This window comes from Aythya fuligula, chromosome 6 (genome assembly GCF_009819795.1).
Source record: "Aythya fuligula isolate bAytFul2 chromosome 6, bAytFul2.pri, whole genome shotgun sequence".
NCBI lineage: Eukaryota > Metazoa > Chordata > Aves > Anseriformes > Anatidae > Aythya > Aythya fuligula.
Genome location: NC_045564.1, coordinates 16,080,881 through 16,094,709, shown reverse-complemented (window position 1 = coordinate 16,094,709; position 13,829 = coordinate 16,080,881). Strand labels below are relative to the sequence as shown.

Sequence of the window (13,829 nt, the reverse complement as noted above, 5' to 3'; positions counted from 1 at the left end):
TAAGAAAAGATGGTTAACAATGGATCTTACGAATATTAGAGATTTACTATATCATTAAAAATTCATTTAATTTGAATTCTTATTTTTATCTGGAGATATGACAAAAAAAAATGAAAGCACAGTGAAAGTCCTGCATCACACAATGTCAGGCTGCTTCTCTTTTGCTATATTAACCAGATTCTTAAAAATCCAGAACCACCAGTCTTTTTACTGCTACTTTTGCAAGAATTAACAGGTTAAATATGCATTATTTCATGTGGTGATGTTGCTGTGGGGTAGGAGGATGGAGAGTAGAAACATTGGTACTTTCAAAGAATTAATTTATATGTTGAGAGAAGCTATAGCTACCAATGGAGATAAAGGTTAATAAAACGCAGCAGTGTTACAGCATCCAATGTACAAGGTTCAGTTCATTCACTGAGTTAGAAGATGATCTTAGAATGTTTTAAGGCAATCCACAACAATCTAGATGAAGCTGGAGAAGACAATATTTAATATCATCATAATAAATACTTCTTTTAGGATTCTAATCTTCCACGTTTTAGTACATCCCAATTTAAGAGTCTAAAATAAATGTCAACTCAAAGTGTTCCAAAACGAAAACATTATTGTAAGATCAAGATCCATAATAACAAGCTCACTCCAAGACTGCCATCTGTTTTCAGTCACTTAATGTGCCTATGGTATCACTGTCACTAAAACACTATAAGGTTTTGCCAAATATGTGCTGCCTTAAGTTGAATAACCTAATTCTGCATGCATATCCATTGCAGATGAATGAATATCATAATAACTAGAAAAGAAAATAAACTTTAGAAAATGTTTAGACAGGTAAAGCAATGTGGCAATAAAAGCTCTTAGAGGATTGTGTCTTTAGCCGGATACTTACAGTTAACATGGCAAACATTAGCTGGCACACGTTGAAAGCGTGCCTCCAGTTGTGGTATAAAACCATTCGATAATTCTTCCTAACCGTCAAAAGCCACCTACACAGTGTCTGAAATGAAAAGTACAAATTTTACCAGGGCTACTAAACGCGTGCAAATGGACAGAGCAGTGCCAAGACAGAAGCAGCAGATATCTCCGCAGAGCAGATGGTTACCTCGTAGTCAATTTTAAATTTCTGAACCATTCCAAGTTCCATGAACATCCGCAGGGCTGCAGTAATCATGGCATCCACATCAAGTGAGAAGTCATCAAAATGGATGTCATCAATGCCAAGCTCTGACACCAGAGGGATGTTTGCTGCCTGAAAATGCCAAGGGGAAAGGGAAACTTCTGATTCAAATCCTGGGCCTTTTTTCCATGTCACTCTTACGAGAAACCACCCATACAGCTGTTCTGACCTGCCAATTCAAATCAACCCTGCTTGATTGGAATGCCAACCAATACAAGTCTTCACATGAGAAATACCAACAGGGCAAGGTAACAGAGAAGGAGAACAATGGGAAGAAGAACCAGATACAATCAGGAAATGCACTCACCATCCCAACTGGAACCTGCATACAGCATTTAGACTGGAGGAGCTGTCCACTTTACAGCTACTGCAGTAACACAATATATTCCAATGCAAATTACAATGGTGTAATGCAAGAAACATCTGGACAGCCAGCAGCTGTGAATTTTAATTGCTACCATTCAGAAATGCAAAGTAAATATACTGCTCTGCAGGATTTCTTCATCCAAATGTCTTCATGTTCATGAGCATACAAGTGCCCTTCACTTTATACTGTTCACTACACATTCACAGAACCAAAACAGTAATAAAAAGAAATGTTTGGAAAGATATACTTTCCAAAGGAACATAAAAATAATTTTCAACATTCTGATCATGCAGTAAGTTAATAAGCTATAGCAAAAGCCTTATATCTCTCTCCTCCCATATGACAGCAGATTCATGTTCCATTTGTAATAGAGGAATGGGATTTTCATGCACACAAAGTCATACGAAGCGGTTGTGCAGGACTGGCTGATGAATACAGCTGTGCACATAGACATGTTCTGGGTGGCCCAGCAGCAGCATCTGCAGGAGCCAGGCAGAGGAGCTGTCAACCCTCAAGGGCTTGTTTGCCCTTCCTCATGCTCCTTCAGACTTGCCACTCATCTCCCCAGAGAGGGCAGGTGGAGGAGCCTGCCTTGCTGAAGTAGCATCTCTTCTCACTCTTCTGCAGAGAGAAGGTGACGGGTCAGGTAGAAATCTCACAAAGGGGCTGGGTCTGGCCCATAGGCTGGACCATGATGAATTTGTTAAACTTGTGCGGACTCAGCTGGCATGGCACATCCAGGTACTCATTGGCATATAAAAATACCCATTCATGCAGTTTTAAGTTCACCTTCACAGTTACAGGTTTCTACATGGCGACCTTATGGCTTCCTTTTTAAGAACTTGTATTTCAAAATACTGCACCGTAACTATGACAAGTTACTGACAAGTAAAAAGTTTTTCTAGGCAAAGGAAAAGTACCACCTCAATAGTTACTTTACACAAAGATTAAGCTGGTTCAGCCATACCATGTACAAGCAGATAGTGCAAACCTGTTGTAGAACAGTAATAACATTGTGGTACAGACCCATCTGCTAACTAGAATAAAACTGCCTTTTCACTTCAGTGCCCAGTGCTGCATGCCAATACCACAAAAAGTCACATTGTTATGCCAGTGAGGTTAATTGACATGGGAAATAAAACAACCCATCACGTGACATTCCAGGACACCACTGAAGAACCTCAGGAGCATGCAGGAGAGAAGCAATCTTGGTTAATTGTATACATACTTTGTCCACTAGCATAATGATTCAGGTTGAATCAATTCAATATTTTTTTCTAAATCTTATTTGAATAATTGTTGAAACATTTGAAATAGTTCTAAATGACACCAACACAACTTACGCCTTAATACTCCTTAAGATCTGGCTGCAAAACTACACATTTACTTCTGAGGTAATGAAAAAGAAGATGCTGTTAGATGTGAAACAGGAATGCTGGCCCAAATGCTGACACCTAGACCTTCATCAGTCTTACAAAAATTGTGACTTTTTGTCAGTCATTTATAATATTTATTCTATGTATACACTCACTGCATTTTAAATGTACTCTATACAGAAAGTCTTTGATGGAAGAAAAACTTTTGTCAATTTTACTCGTTTCTTAGAAAGAAGTTTAAAGAACAAAGATGCTGAAACAGAAGTACCTGACTGTAAGCAGACCTGCTTGAAATTGCTTCATTGAAACCATCTTTACAAGCATACTGCTGCATTTTCATCAACTCTGAAGTGGGTTCTGATTAACTTTTTCACATGTTTTCTGTCTCCTTAAAAGAAAACGGATATTTCCCTTGCTATTTTTCAATAAAAACAAACACATTTACCAACCTGTTACAATTCAAGGGAGTACAGCTGAAACAGTTGCGAAGCAGTTGCTCAACTGTAACAGTTTTTCCCTTTTTCAAACAGTAGAGCATTAACAACATATTCCAAATCTATTACAACCTGAACAAGAGCTTAACAAAGCAAGTCAAAAACAATTTCTTCCCACGTCAGTCTGAAACTTTTAAATATTTATGAGATTTTACATTCCTAAATTTAACAGGAGTGCCATAATCCAAAATAACTGCTGAATTAATAGCCAGGAGATAACATTTGTATAAAAGAACCATTTGCTTTACAACAGCAATAAAGGAAACAACAGAATTATGAGTGTTGAGACTAATTTGAATAATGTTAAAAAAAAATGATATGTTGTGGGGCTGAAGCAATATTCAGGCTGCACCTGGCATTGTCTGTCCTGTGCTTCTTATGTTGGAAATGCAGCAGTCCAGGGTTTATAGGAGAGCAGTCATTAAAACTTCATTTTTTTAATTACAAAGATATAAAAAATATTCATAATACTGAATATTAAAACATATACAGCCCTGACATTTTGCTGCACTGCAGGAGAAATTCCAGTGGATTTCTTAAAATAAACAACAATAATAACATTCTCTTCCAGGAAAACAGAGGGGATGAAAGTACCACGACAATAAGAGGAAGGGGCAGGCAATTAAAATTCAACTTACAGTGAAATTATTTTCTAAAGCACCCCAGTGATTTAGGATCACTTAAAAGGCTTGCTTCCTTTGGAATGTTTTGAAGTTCAATTTCCTCTTTCTAAAAACAATTAAGCACATTATACACTGAAGTCTTTTTACCCTGTGGACCAAGTAATTTCAAGGCTCTTCATCCTTGAGAAAGATTCACATGACTCTCCTATCAGCTTATAGTAAATTAAAGCCGGATGTGACTCCTCTGGTCACATCCCAGTACTCCTTAGAATCAGAGAAAAAATACATATTGAAAGGAGCCATGAACACAAGTTGGGGTTAACTCATGGAAGGCATCTGGTCTTGCCTAGTAAGTACAAACTTGGCAGTTCCCAGGCTGGGAAACTCTCACCACTTGTAGGAACTTGAGAAAGGGCGCCATGCCCCTGGAAGAGTGCACAGGGATGAGGTCTGTGTCTGCCCAATACTCACGTGTGCACGGGCTGGGGATGGGATGGGTACAGGAGGGGGGAACAGTGCCTTTGTAATCAGTTCAGAGTTGGAGGCAGATTTTCCTTTCCTCGTTGCTCTTCGCTATCACGTCAATTGCTTCACAGCCTGCTTGGCATATGTGAACCGCTGGGAGACAAGTGACTGGTTGAACCTTAACCAAACCTACGTCAGCGGTCACCAAAGAGCTGAATGTCATTAATGACCGTCATACTTCCAAACGCATAGAGCAACTCTATCAACTTTTGAGTCCCAAAATTCTGGCCACTGTCAAAGAGAGCCTATGGAATAGAAAACTCGTGGTTCTGGTTCTGTGTTAGTAAGCCTCTGGGCTACTGTGGGTGAGTAGAACTTAAAAAGGAGAACTTTAGGAAACCAAGGAGTCAAAGTTTTTATGGAAACACTAAGAAGTGAAATACTTCATATAAAACCTGTTTGATGCTTACACCTTAGTGCTGCTGAGAACAAGCGTTTCACAGTTTTAGAAGCACATATAAAATGTGGTATAAAATATTTTCTTTATATCGGTAGCATAGAACTAGACAAGAATAAAGTATTCATTCATGCTCTTTCATTCTTGTGGACAGTATGTGTACGTGTATATACACGTCAGAAAAGCACAGTGTAATACATGCATGCAGAGCATTTTACAAGGTTCTTGCTGTAAGGGCTGAATGAGGCGCTCATGATGAACACCAATCAATCAACACAAGAAAAAGGAGAGACTTCTGCTGCTGTTTTGAGCACATTTCCTGAATGAGATATAGGTTTTACATTCAGCTTGATTAACAATACTACAAATCGCTGTCCTTTTAATCCTACTTTCAATTTCTGCCATATACTACCCTAACACCTTCATAATGGCCAATACTGCCATTAAGAAAGCGCATGCAAAACAAACCATTAAATGACCTCTTACACTCATTAATGCCACTGAGAAAAAGAAACTAACTTTAAATCAATGTATAGTTATAAATAGTACAAGAACAATCCCTTGAATTGGGTAAATGAAAAGGGGAATTCAGGCTATTCAGTTCCTGAATAGCCTGATAGCTGCCATAAGCTTGTGATAGGTGTCTTTCCATTTTAGGATCTGGAATCATTACCAGTCTTATGTGTTTCCCTAACGATCCACAAGGTTTTACAAACCAGACATGTTCTGCGTGAGATGGAAGTCTAGTTTTCAGCATGCGAAAACTATACCCAAGCTAAACTCTTCTCATTCCAGCTACTCAGATTTACCTTCAGCAGAGACCAGCAGGCCAGTCCACGTTGCCAGTGCAAAAAATGCTCAGAGAGAGATAGCTCTTTATGTAGGGGGACAATTGTATCATCCCAGGAACTAACATGAAATAACAATTTGGACAATCAGCAATCTCCTGTAGCAGGATTTGATTATGAGACCATTCTGGCTGAGTAGTGGAGAGAGGGCAATTTGGTGGTGATTAAATTTTCTCCCATCTTGCCAAATTCCTCTTATTCCATCCATATTTCCCACCAGTCATCACACACTGATAGTCAGCTTAAGAAGTTTCTTACGCAGAAGATACCTACAGCTGAAGGAGCTGGTTTTAATAATTCCATTAAGCATTACATATAAAATATGAAAATGCAGCTTTTGATCCCATATGATACTAAGAACACAGGACAAACTATATTTTGCAGGGAAGGCTAAATAATTTTGCACTAATTCTTGTAACAGTATATTCTTAGCAATCTTACCTATTCCATATTTAATAATGAGATGAAGTCAGACTTGAGGCCCTTTTAAGTACTTCTGTAGCTTCTCAGAAGTACTTCTTTGAGTACTTCTGTAGCTCTCAGAAGATCAGGACCTGAAAAAATCTTAAAGACTGATCATCAAAAACTGCAAAGAAATCATCAAAGCAGATATTTAAATGTGATGCCTTCATCTTTATCATCTACCAAACCATACTGGAGACAGTAACTTCTGATGGCATAGATTTTGATTTGTAAAGGGTTCTTTTCATGTATAAAGGCCTCTAAAAATACTTGCTTAGATTTATATCTGCAGGCATTTTTTACAATGTATCTTTTATAGTCAGTTGATAGCAGTAGTGGACAAATTCCACACGTATTCCCAGCCATGGAAGACCAAAGCCTGTTATGTTCCAGTCTGACACGTTTCTTACTCTCTCCAAAAGGCAAGAATCAAATGTTTCAGCTTAGGGATGTTTTAATGCCCAGAGCAACCCGGGTTTTAAAGGCCTCCATCTGTTACTGCAGGCTGCGGCTGGCGCCTCTCTGCCTTCAGAGCGCTGAGTCAGCACCTCTGTTCCAGTGACCAACCCCAGCAGGAGCAGGACAGCAGCATTTAAATGAAAGCTTGTAATATTTACAGTAAAGAGAAGTGGCTGTGGAACAGATTCAAAGTGTGTGTGTGTATGTGCTCCTCTGTGGACTTCAATTCTAATGAGCTTTTAACATGACTGTCGCTGCTGCCTTCTGGAGCGAGATCACACAAAGTCAAAGAACCATTAGGTTGGAGAGGACCCCACGACACCAGCCAGTCCAGCCCCCTGCTCAAACAAGGTCCAAAAAATAATACTTTATTTGCCCTTCAACAACTTTTGCCAAATTTTGATTCCCTGAACATGGTCCCTGTACAAAGGGATACTCAAATAACCGAAACTGGAAACTGGAGTGGAACAGGAACAGGGCTTTGGCCCCCTCTGAAGGCAGCTGGATGAAAGCATGAGATGTGGAGACCTGGCCCTCCCATACACACTTGCTTTGCACCGCCAGATCTACCAAACGCCCAGTTTCTGTGTTGGACACTATGGAATGTTTTATCCAACAACTGTTCAGATGTGAAAGATATCAGCAGTCCCTAGAATGGGGCTTATAAATGTTGAGCTCTTCCAAAGTAATCCTGCAGATAAGCAGCTGATTACAGTCGCAAAAGCAAATGACCAAACTCTGCCCCAAGTCCCACAGTGGGTGTCTGAGCCCTTTACTGGAAAAGGTCATTGTTCAATGTCAAGAATTCCACATCTGTAAACTGAGAATAATGCTGCTCTTGCATTCAGCTTTGAAACCTGCAGATGAGGCATGTGCATGCAGTGTATACTGCTATGTACTGCCACATCCTCAACTAGCAAATCAGCAGCACAGGATGCAATTTAGAAAAATTGTAGGAGAAAGCAAGCTGCATTTGGTCTTGTTTCAAAAAGTTATGTTTGGCAAATGGTCAAATCAAATATATCTACTTCACTGTGGGCTCAGGACAAAAATATGCTATTTACTTTTTGGTATAAAGCTACATGTACCTGAGAAAAGAATGTATTTTTATACTTTTATTTTTAAAAGGAGAAGGGAAGATATGTCATCACAGCATTTCATATGCGGTTTCCAAACGTAAGCCCAGAAGTATGGCTGAAAAGTGTATTTCTGATCAATCAATCATGAACATGCCACTTTCTCAAATTGGGACCCATCAAAAGGAATAATAAATTTGATGAAGATAAAAATATTACACTTAAAATTTTCTCATAAACCATAATAGAAAATATACAAAACACATTATTTATGTTGCTAAAATTGATCCACAGCATTACAGTTGTTTCTTAGCACATAGAAACAAAATATATGACATCCTATAAAAGCAACAAGAAATTCTGTTTTAAAAGAACAGACACATAAAATAAAAGCAATTAATGGTCGGAGTATCTATTATTCTTAAGGCCAAAGTACATAACCACAGCAGCCCAGGACTGGAGTTTTACAGGGCATGCACATTGTACACAATGATCTCCCGAGGCGCGCATGGGAGTGTTCACGTCCTTTTGGCGTATGGTGATTAGAAAATAGCCAGTGTGTCACATACTACAGGCTAGCAACTGTCGACTTTTTATGACCATTGGTGCAGATGAGAAGCTCATACAAAAGGGTCTATTCAGTCTCTGTCCCAGAATTTTAAACAAACACTAGCACCAAACCTAGGGCAAATATTTCTCTGTGATACAGAATAAGTGTCAGGCATGCAAGGCTGCCATTTCCCACAACAGCCCTACTTGGTTTTGGTAGGCAGAGTCAGCTTTGTTGCTCCATGAAGAGCAGAATGGGTAATGAGCACCGATCCCCTCGTGCCTATAAATTTGGGAGGGCAAGTGCTGAGGGATACAAGCCAGACTACTCCTCCACAAGACAACCTAGGAACGGGAAGGAAGGCTCTAGTTGTTTCCTTGAAGACTCAGAAGAGGAAAAAGCCTGATTAAGGGTGGAAGGAACAGGGTCAGGGTTCTCTTCACAGAAGAGACATAAAGAAGCAGGGAGGAGCCAGTTTTTTGGTGGCAAACAGCCCAATTCATGCCCTGAAATTCCCATCAGAACACGCACAGTATGAGGACATGAGGGAGAAGTGAAGGCATTGCCAAGAAGAGAGTAAAAAAAAACAAGAAAACAAAACAATAAAACAAACAAAAACACCAGTGCCACAATAGCATGTGAACTGGTATTACACTAGTTCTCCTGTCCCAGCCTACTCAGGCAGCACGAAACACCCGCACTTTGTCACCACCCACAGGAGCACTGCTCATGGGCCACCACAATGGGGCCATGGCAGTGCTGCCAGAGCACTCAGCAGTGGCACTGGATGGCATTCCTGCTGGCCACTGAGGTTTTCTTGTTAAGCACCTGTGACAAATCAGACTGGCAGAATTGGTGACTGGTGGGGAAAGTTATGTAAATGTGAGTGGACTACTCCTCAGCTGGAGAGAAAGTCCTATTTCAGATCTGCTAGAGTGACAGCCGTAACAGACTAGTGCTAGGCAGACAGTAAATAATGCTGAAAATGCCTTCAAACTTTCAACATACATTTATAGAAAAGCTATAGAGAACGTTGCAGTAATTGTCTTTAAAATGTTTCATCTTTGTCTTTTTCTCCTTAGTTCTCATCAGGTTTAAAAAACATAAATAAATCCACCTTTCCTACTCTAGATCTATAAATCACTCCCCAGGCACCCTCAGGAGTGCTTAACACAGCATCCTCCAAAACAAAAAAACAAAAACAAAAACAAACAAACAAACAAACAAACAAAACAAATCAGTTTCATCTGTTTCATCTTGCTACAGCTTTAACAAGCCAGGAGGATTAGCCCCATTTCCCTCACTGGAACCAAGGTACATTCTCCACAGCATCCTTTGGCCCCATGGAGCCCACCAGCAGAGCAAGTCCAGGCCCCCAGCCTGCAGAGCAGCAGGAGGCTCTGCTTCACACACAGCCCACAGCCTCATCATAACATCGTTGCTGATAAAATACAAAATGTACAAATCCTGCTCTTTCAACAAAAATAAATAGGCACTTAAATCTTGTATTTTTTCAGGTCCTTACTTACTACCTAGCTCTTACTAGCTTTATAAATTTTCTTTAAACAAAGTTGCCCTTTATCTATTGCTATTTTGAGGTAGAAGGCTGCAACACAGCCTTAAATACTTATTTTGTGTTGTTGATTGAGTTCTTAATGAAGATCTTACACATACACATTAACTGGCCCCTATCACAATACTATGATATCTGACTGATATTATTGCTCCTTTTCTCCTAGATACCTTAGGCCTGTCAAATGTTTTGAATAAACCCTCTCATTGTACACTTAGAGGGTGCTATGGAAAGGCCGTATCATCAGGTGCGGGGATGTGGAGGCGTGAATCTCAGTGACGAGGTCTGTCTGTATGACTCTTTCAGGGACACTGGATTGTCCATGCCTGGTACAGAGCTGCATAAATACCTGAGCCACCACCAACTCAGAGATGCAGTTAATGAGCAGACAACGGGCCAGGGAAGGAGCTGGATATGGATCCCTACCCAAGGCTGCTTTGCTGGGCCACACCGGGAGATAGTCACCAGGGTCTCCTCCAGGTAAGTGCCACGCATCCCTTCGACAGTCGTTACCCACAGACTAGGTCCTGCCATGATACTGTGTTAGTTATGCCATGTACAGCCTTTTCTTACCAGCACCACCACAGGTAAAGTGCAGACACATGAGCAGATATTTGCAATCAGTCTATATATATGCATAATTTCTAAAATAGAAATAGCCTTTTTTTTTTTTTTTTTTGGTGTATGCCCTAGGATAAAACACACTACTGCACAGCAGCACAGAAAGCAGGGTTTGTTATAATAAGTTTAAGTACCCCAAACAGAATGCAGTACATGCAGGGCGATCACAAAGGTGCTGGAAAACACTGATATCTGATGTTCTCAGCTCTTTTGTGCACATTCAGCCCTGGGCAAAGCTTGTTGCAACGCAAAAGATGACGGAACACTTCACAGAAATGGCCTCATAAAATATTCAGCTTTCTGTTTTTGCCCGGGGTACAATCTGTGCATTTTCCATACAGTTGGAGCAAAAAAAGAAGTGCTAGATCTTATTTCTCACATATTTTAAGCATTTATATTTTTAATTAAAAAAAAATAATGCAGAACTACTGTCTTAACTTCTCTGGTAGAAAATACATGTACACTGCCTGGGATTTTTCCCAGACTAAAAAAAGAGATTTTTGAGAATAAAACAATTCAGGAATCCCCCAGAGATAATGAAGCAACAGAATAAATAATGAATAGAATTTTTTTTTTTTTTTTTTTTTTTTTTTTTTTTTACACATAATATATGCTACATATAGTTTTGCTTGGATGACACAGACACACACACCCCAAATATGAACCTATTTAGGAAACAACTGTGCATCCATGCATTTTTTCTTTTCAAATAGTCCCAGAGCCTAAATTAATACTGCACAGAACGCAGCCGCTCACATGCAGGATCAGGTCTTCCAGCACTGCCTTGCTCTATACCAGCTGAAAGAAGGCGGCAAAAAAAAAATAAAAATTGTTGGATATTGCTATGGACATAACATGTCTGAACCTGTCAGGATATTTCTCCCAATTCTCTCCGTGACTCATTCAGGAAGGACACGCTGTCCGTGCTGCTAACATATTCCACTACATGCACACGCACAAACGTTACGATGGTGTGAAATTGCATTGGTATTACCTTTTCCAGGATTTTACAGCCCAACAAAAACACTAAATGCTCAGACTTAAAGTGGAGCAAGGATGGCACCCAGTGGCCAAACAGACTCATCTCAGAAAAACGTTTCTCAGCTCTCTCTCATCCCTCGCTTTCTAGGGCTTTAATTATAAAAAGATTTTAACTCTAAATGCGAACCAGTTGGCAATGTAAAAGGCCTTTTAAGGGTGATGTCTTCTTTTTTTAAAGGACATTTATTTTTTCTTCTGTAAAATATTTTTTAAAAATGCCTACAGAAATGCTACCATTAATAATTTAAAATCAATACCAGCAAACATTTATGACAAACAGCTGTTTGCAGCCAGAACACAGTATCCAGGCAGAAATAAAGAAAAGTGTTCTGTCTTTTTGTAGGGTACATGCTGGGGGGGAAATGAATGATTCCATCCTCGTTTCAAAAATCAGTACTATTATTAGGGAACTTGTTTCATTTTAAAATCGATTTTGATAATATTAATGCAAAGTATTAAATTTCTATCCAAATAAAGCTTGGTGAAAAACAACTTGATTTTTTAATCAGAAAATTCCCAGCTATAACTTCAAAAAGGAATCTAAGCTACAAAAGGAATCTAAGCTCAGTTAAATGAAATTATTACTCAAAAATATTATTGAAATTTTATACTTTTTTCCCCTTCATTTCTTTGAAGAATTCTTTCCTCCACAGGGATATATATTAACTGTGTGGGAATAACTCACTCCTCGTAGACAATGAAAGAACCATTACAAACCCACCGTGAAGACCTCCTAAAGTAGTATCTTTCAATGAAGTATCCCAGTTTTTAATCATTCTGTTGCAATTTAAGTGCACAAGTCTTTGCTAGATAGATTTTTCTTCCTGATTGAAAATCTTTCCAAATAAAAATTCCCACATCTGTCATGGACCAAAGCTTACTACTTTATCATTTCACAAGTGTTGATTTTTTATAAAACATTCTTCAGATATTCCTCAGCCTTGCATGACATTTTAAACGTATTCTATGCCTTATCGCTTTTTGCATGGTTGTTGGCTAAACGCTGTAGCAATGTTGAACTGTATTTATTCCTCAGTGTTTTCCACTTGACAAGAGAATAAGAGAATCTTGTAGGGTTTGATGGCTGATCAGATTGAAGGACAGACAACAGGTCTGTTGGAGAATGAATCATTTCACCTTCAGTTAGAACAATGCTATGTCCCCAACTGCTGTTTCTCATTTGCTTATCTAAGCATTCTCCAGTCCTGGACCAACCATGGTTTTGGATAGGAAAATACATGCAACAAATAAGAAACTTCCCATTTCAATAACAAATATACTAGTTGAGAGCAGCAAAGTAGTAGCACACTTTTTTTTTTTTAGTACAGGCAAATTAATAACCAAGTTTATTACTCACTCCTCTGATGAAAATTTCTGTTGTTGAACTATTACTGTACTAGTATGTGTAATTACTAAAAAACTGAAAAGCAGCCACTATCTAAGTCAGTCATTTTAAATGCTTCAAATGCTTTTTTAGTACTGTGAATAATAATGAAATATGGCAGAAATTCCTAGAATTCTATTATAATCTAAACCAATTGAAATATATTTCATCTTTTCAGAAGACTTTTTTAACAAAGTAGTATGAAGACCCATTCTAAGCATGAAAGTAATTTTAATTTTGTTATTTTCAGTAATAGACGTGTATTACTTGTCAAGGTGTTTAGCAGGATTAATTAAGCTGTAGTATAACTATGAATAAATTGATCTTAGATGTACTCATTACTTAATATTTCTAGTTACCATGTCTTTACTCTGCAGTCAGAATATCAATATAGATTTTTCACATTTTCAATCGTAACCCCTTAACCCCCCTTTTTTAACATATGGTGCAAATATGTGCAGAGATTATTCTGTATGGTAGACACAAATAAATACATTGTTCCTTTGCTTGTGTAAAATATTATCACGGAAAGTTTCTTATTAACATCCGCATGACTCCCTTACCCTGACTTAATCTGTAGACTGGAACTTCTTCCTTGTTGAAGGAAGACCATTCCTTCCCAAGTTTATTTAATGACCTGTGCTATCTCAAACAGGAAAAAAAAAAAAAAAAGTCTGGGCATAGGCATATGATCAAACTGTGGGCTTTATCTAGCTTCCAGGCCACGGGTTTCTCACTTTCTCCTCAACTCTCGTAATATGATTTTTCCTCAAGAGAAAAATTTTCAAAACCAGGACTTACTTATCTCCTACTCTTCAAAATAAACTGGTTTTATGCAGGCTTATAACAGAAACAC

At 38.7% G+C, this 13,829-nt stretch overlaps 1 protein-coding gene across 3 annotated transcripts in view; it reads right to left on the bottom strand.

Moving 5' to 3' along the window:
- Window positions 1-13,829, bottom strand: part of PDE11A (phosphodiesterase 11A) — a 136,826-nt gene that overhangs the window by 36,380 nt on the left and 86,617 nt on the right. For all 3 annotated transcript variants that reach the window (XM_032190159.1, XM_032190157.1, XM_032190158.1), the window contains 2 exons: window positions 1,103-1,249; window positions 890-997 (listed from right to left, as the gene is read on the bottom strand). In XM_032190159.1, coding sequence (XP_032046050.1) covers window positions 890-997; window positions 1,103-1,249 — 255 coding nt within the window. The remainder of the gene's footprint in view (window positions 1-889; window positions 998-1,102; window positions 1,250-13,829) is intronic.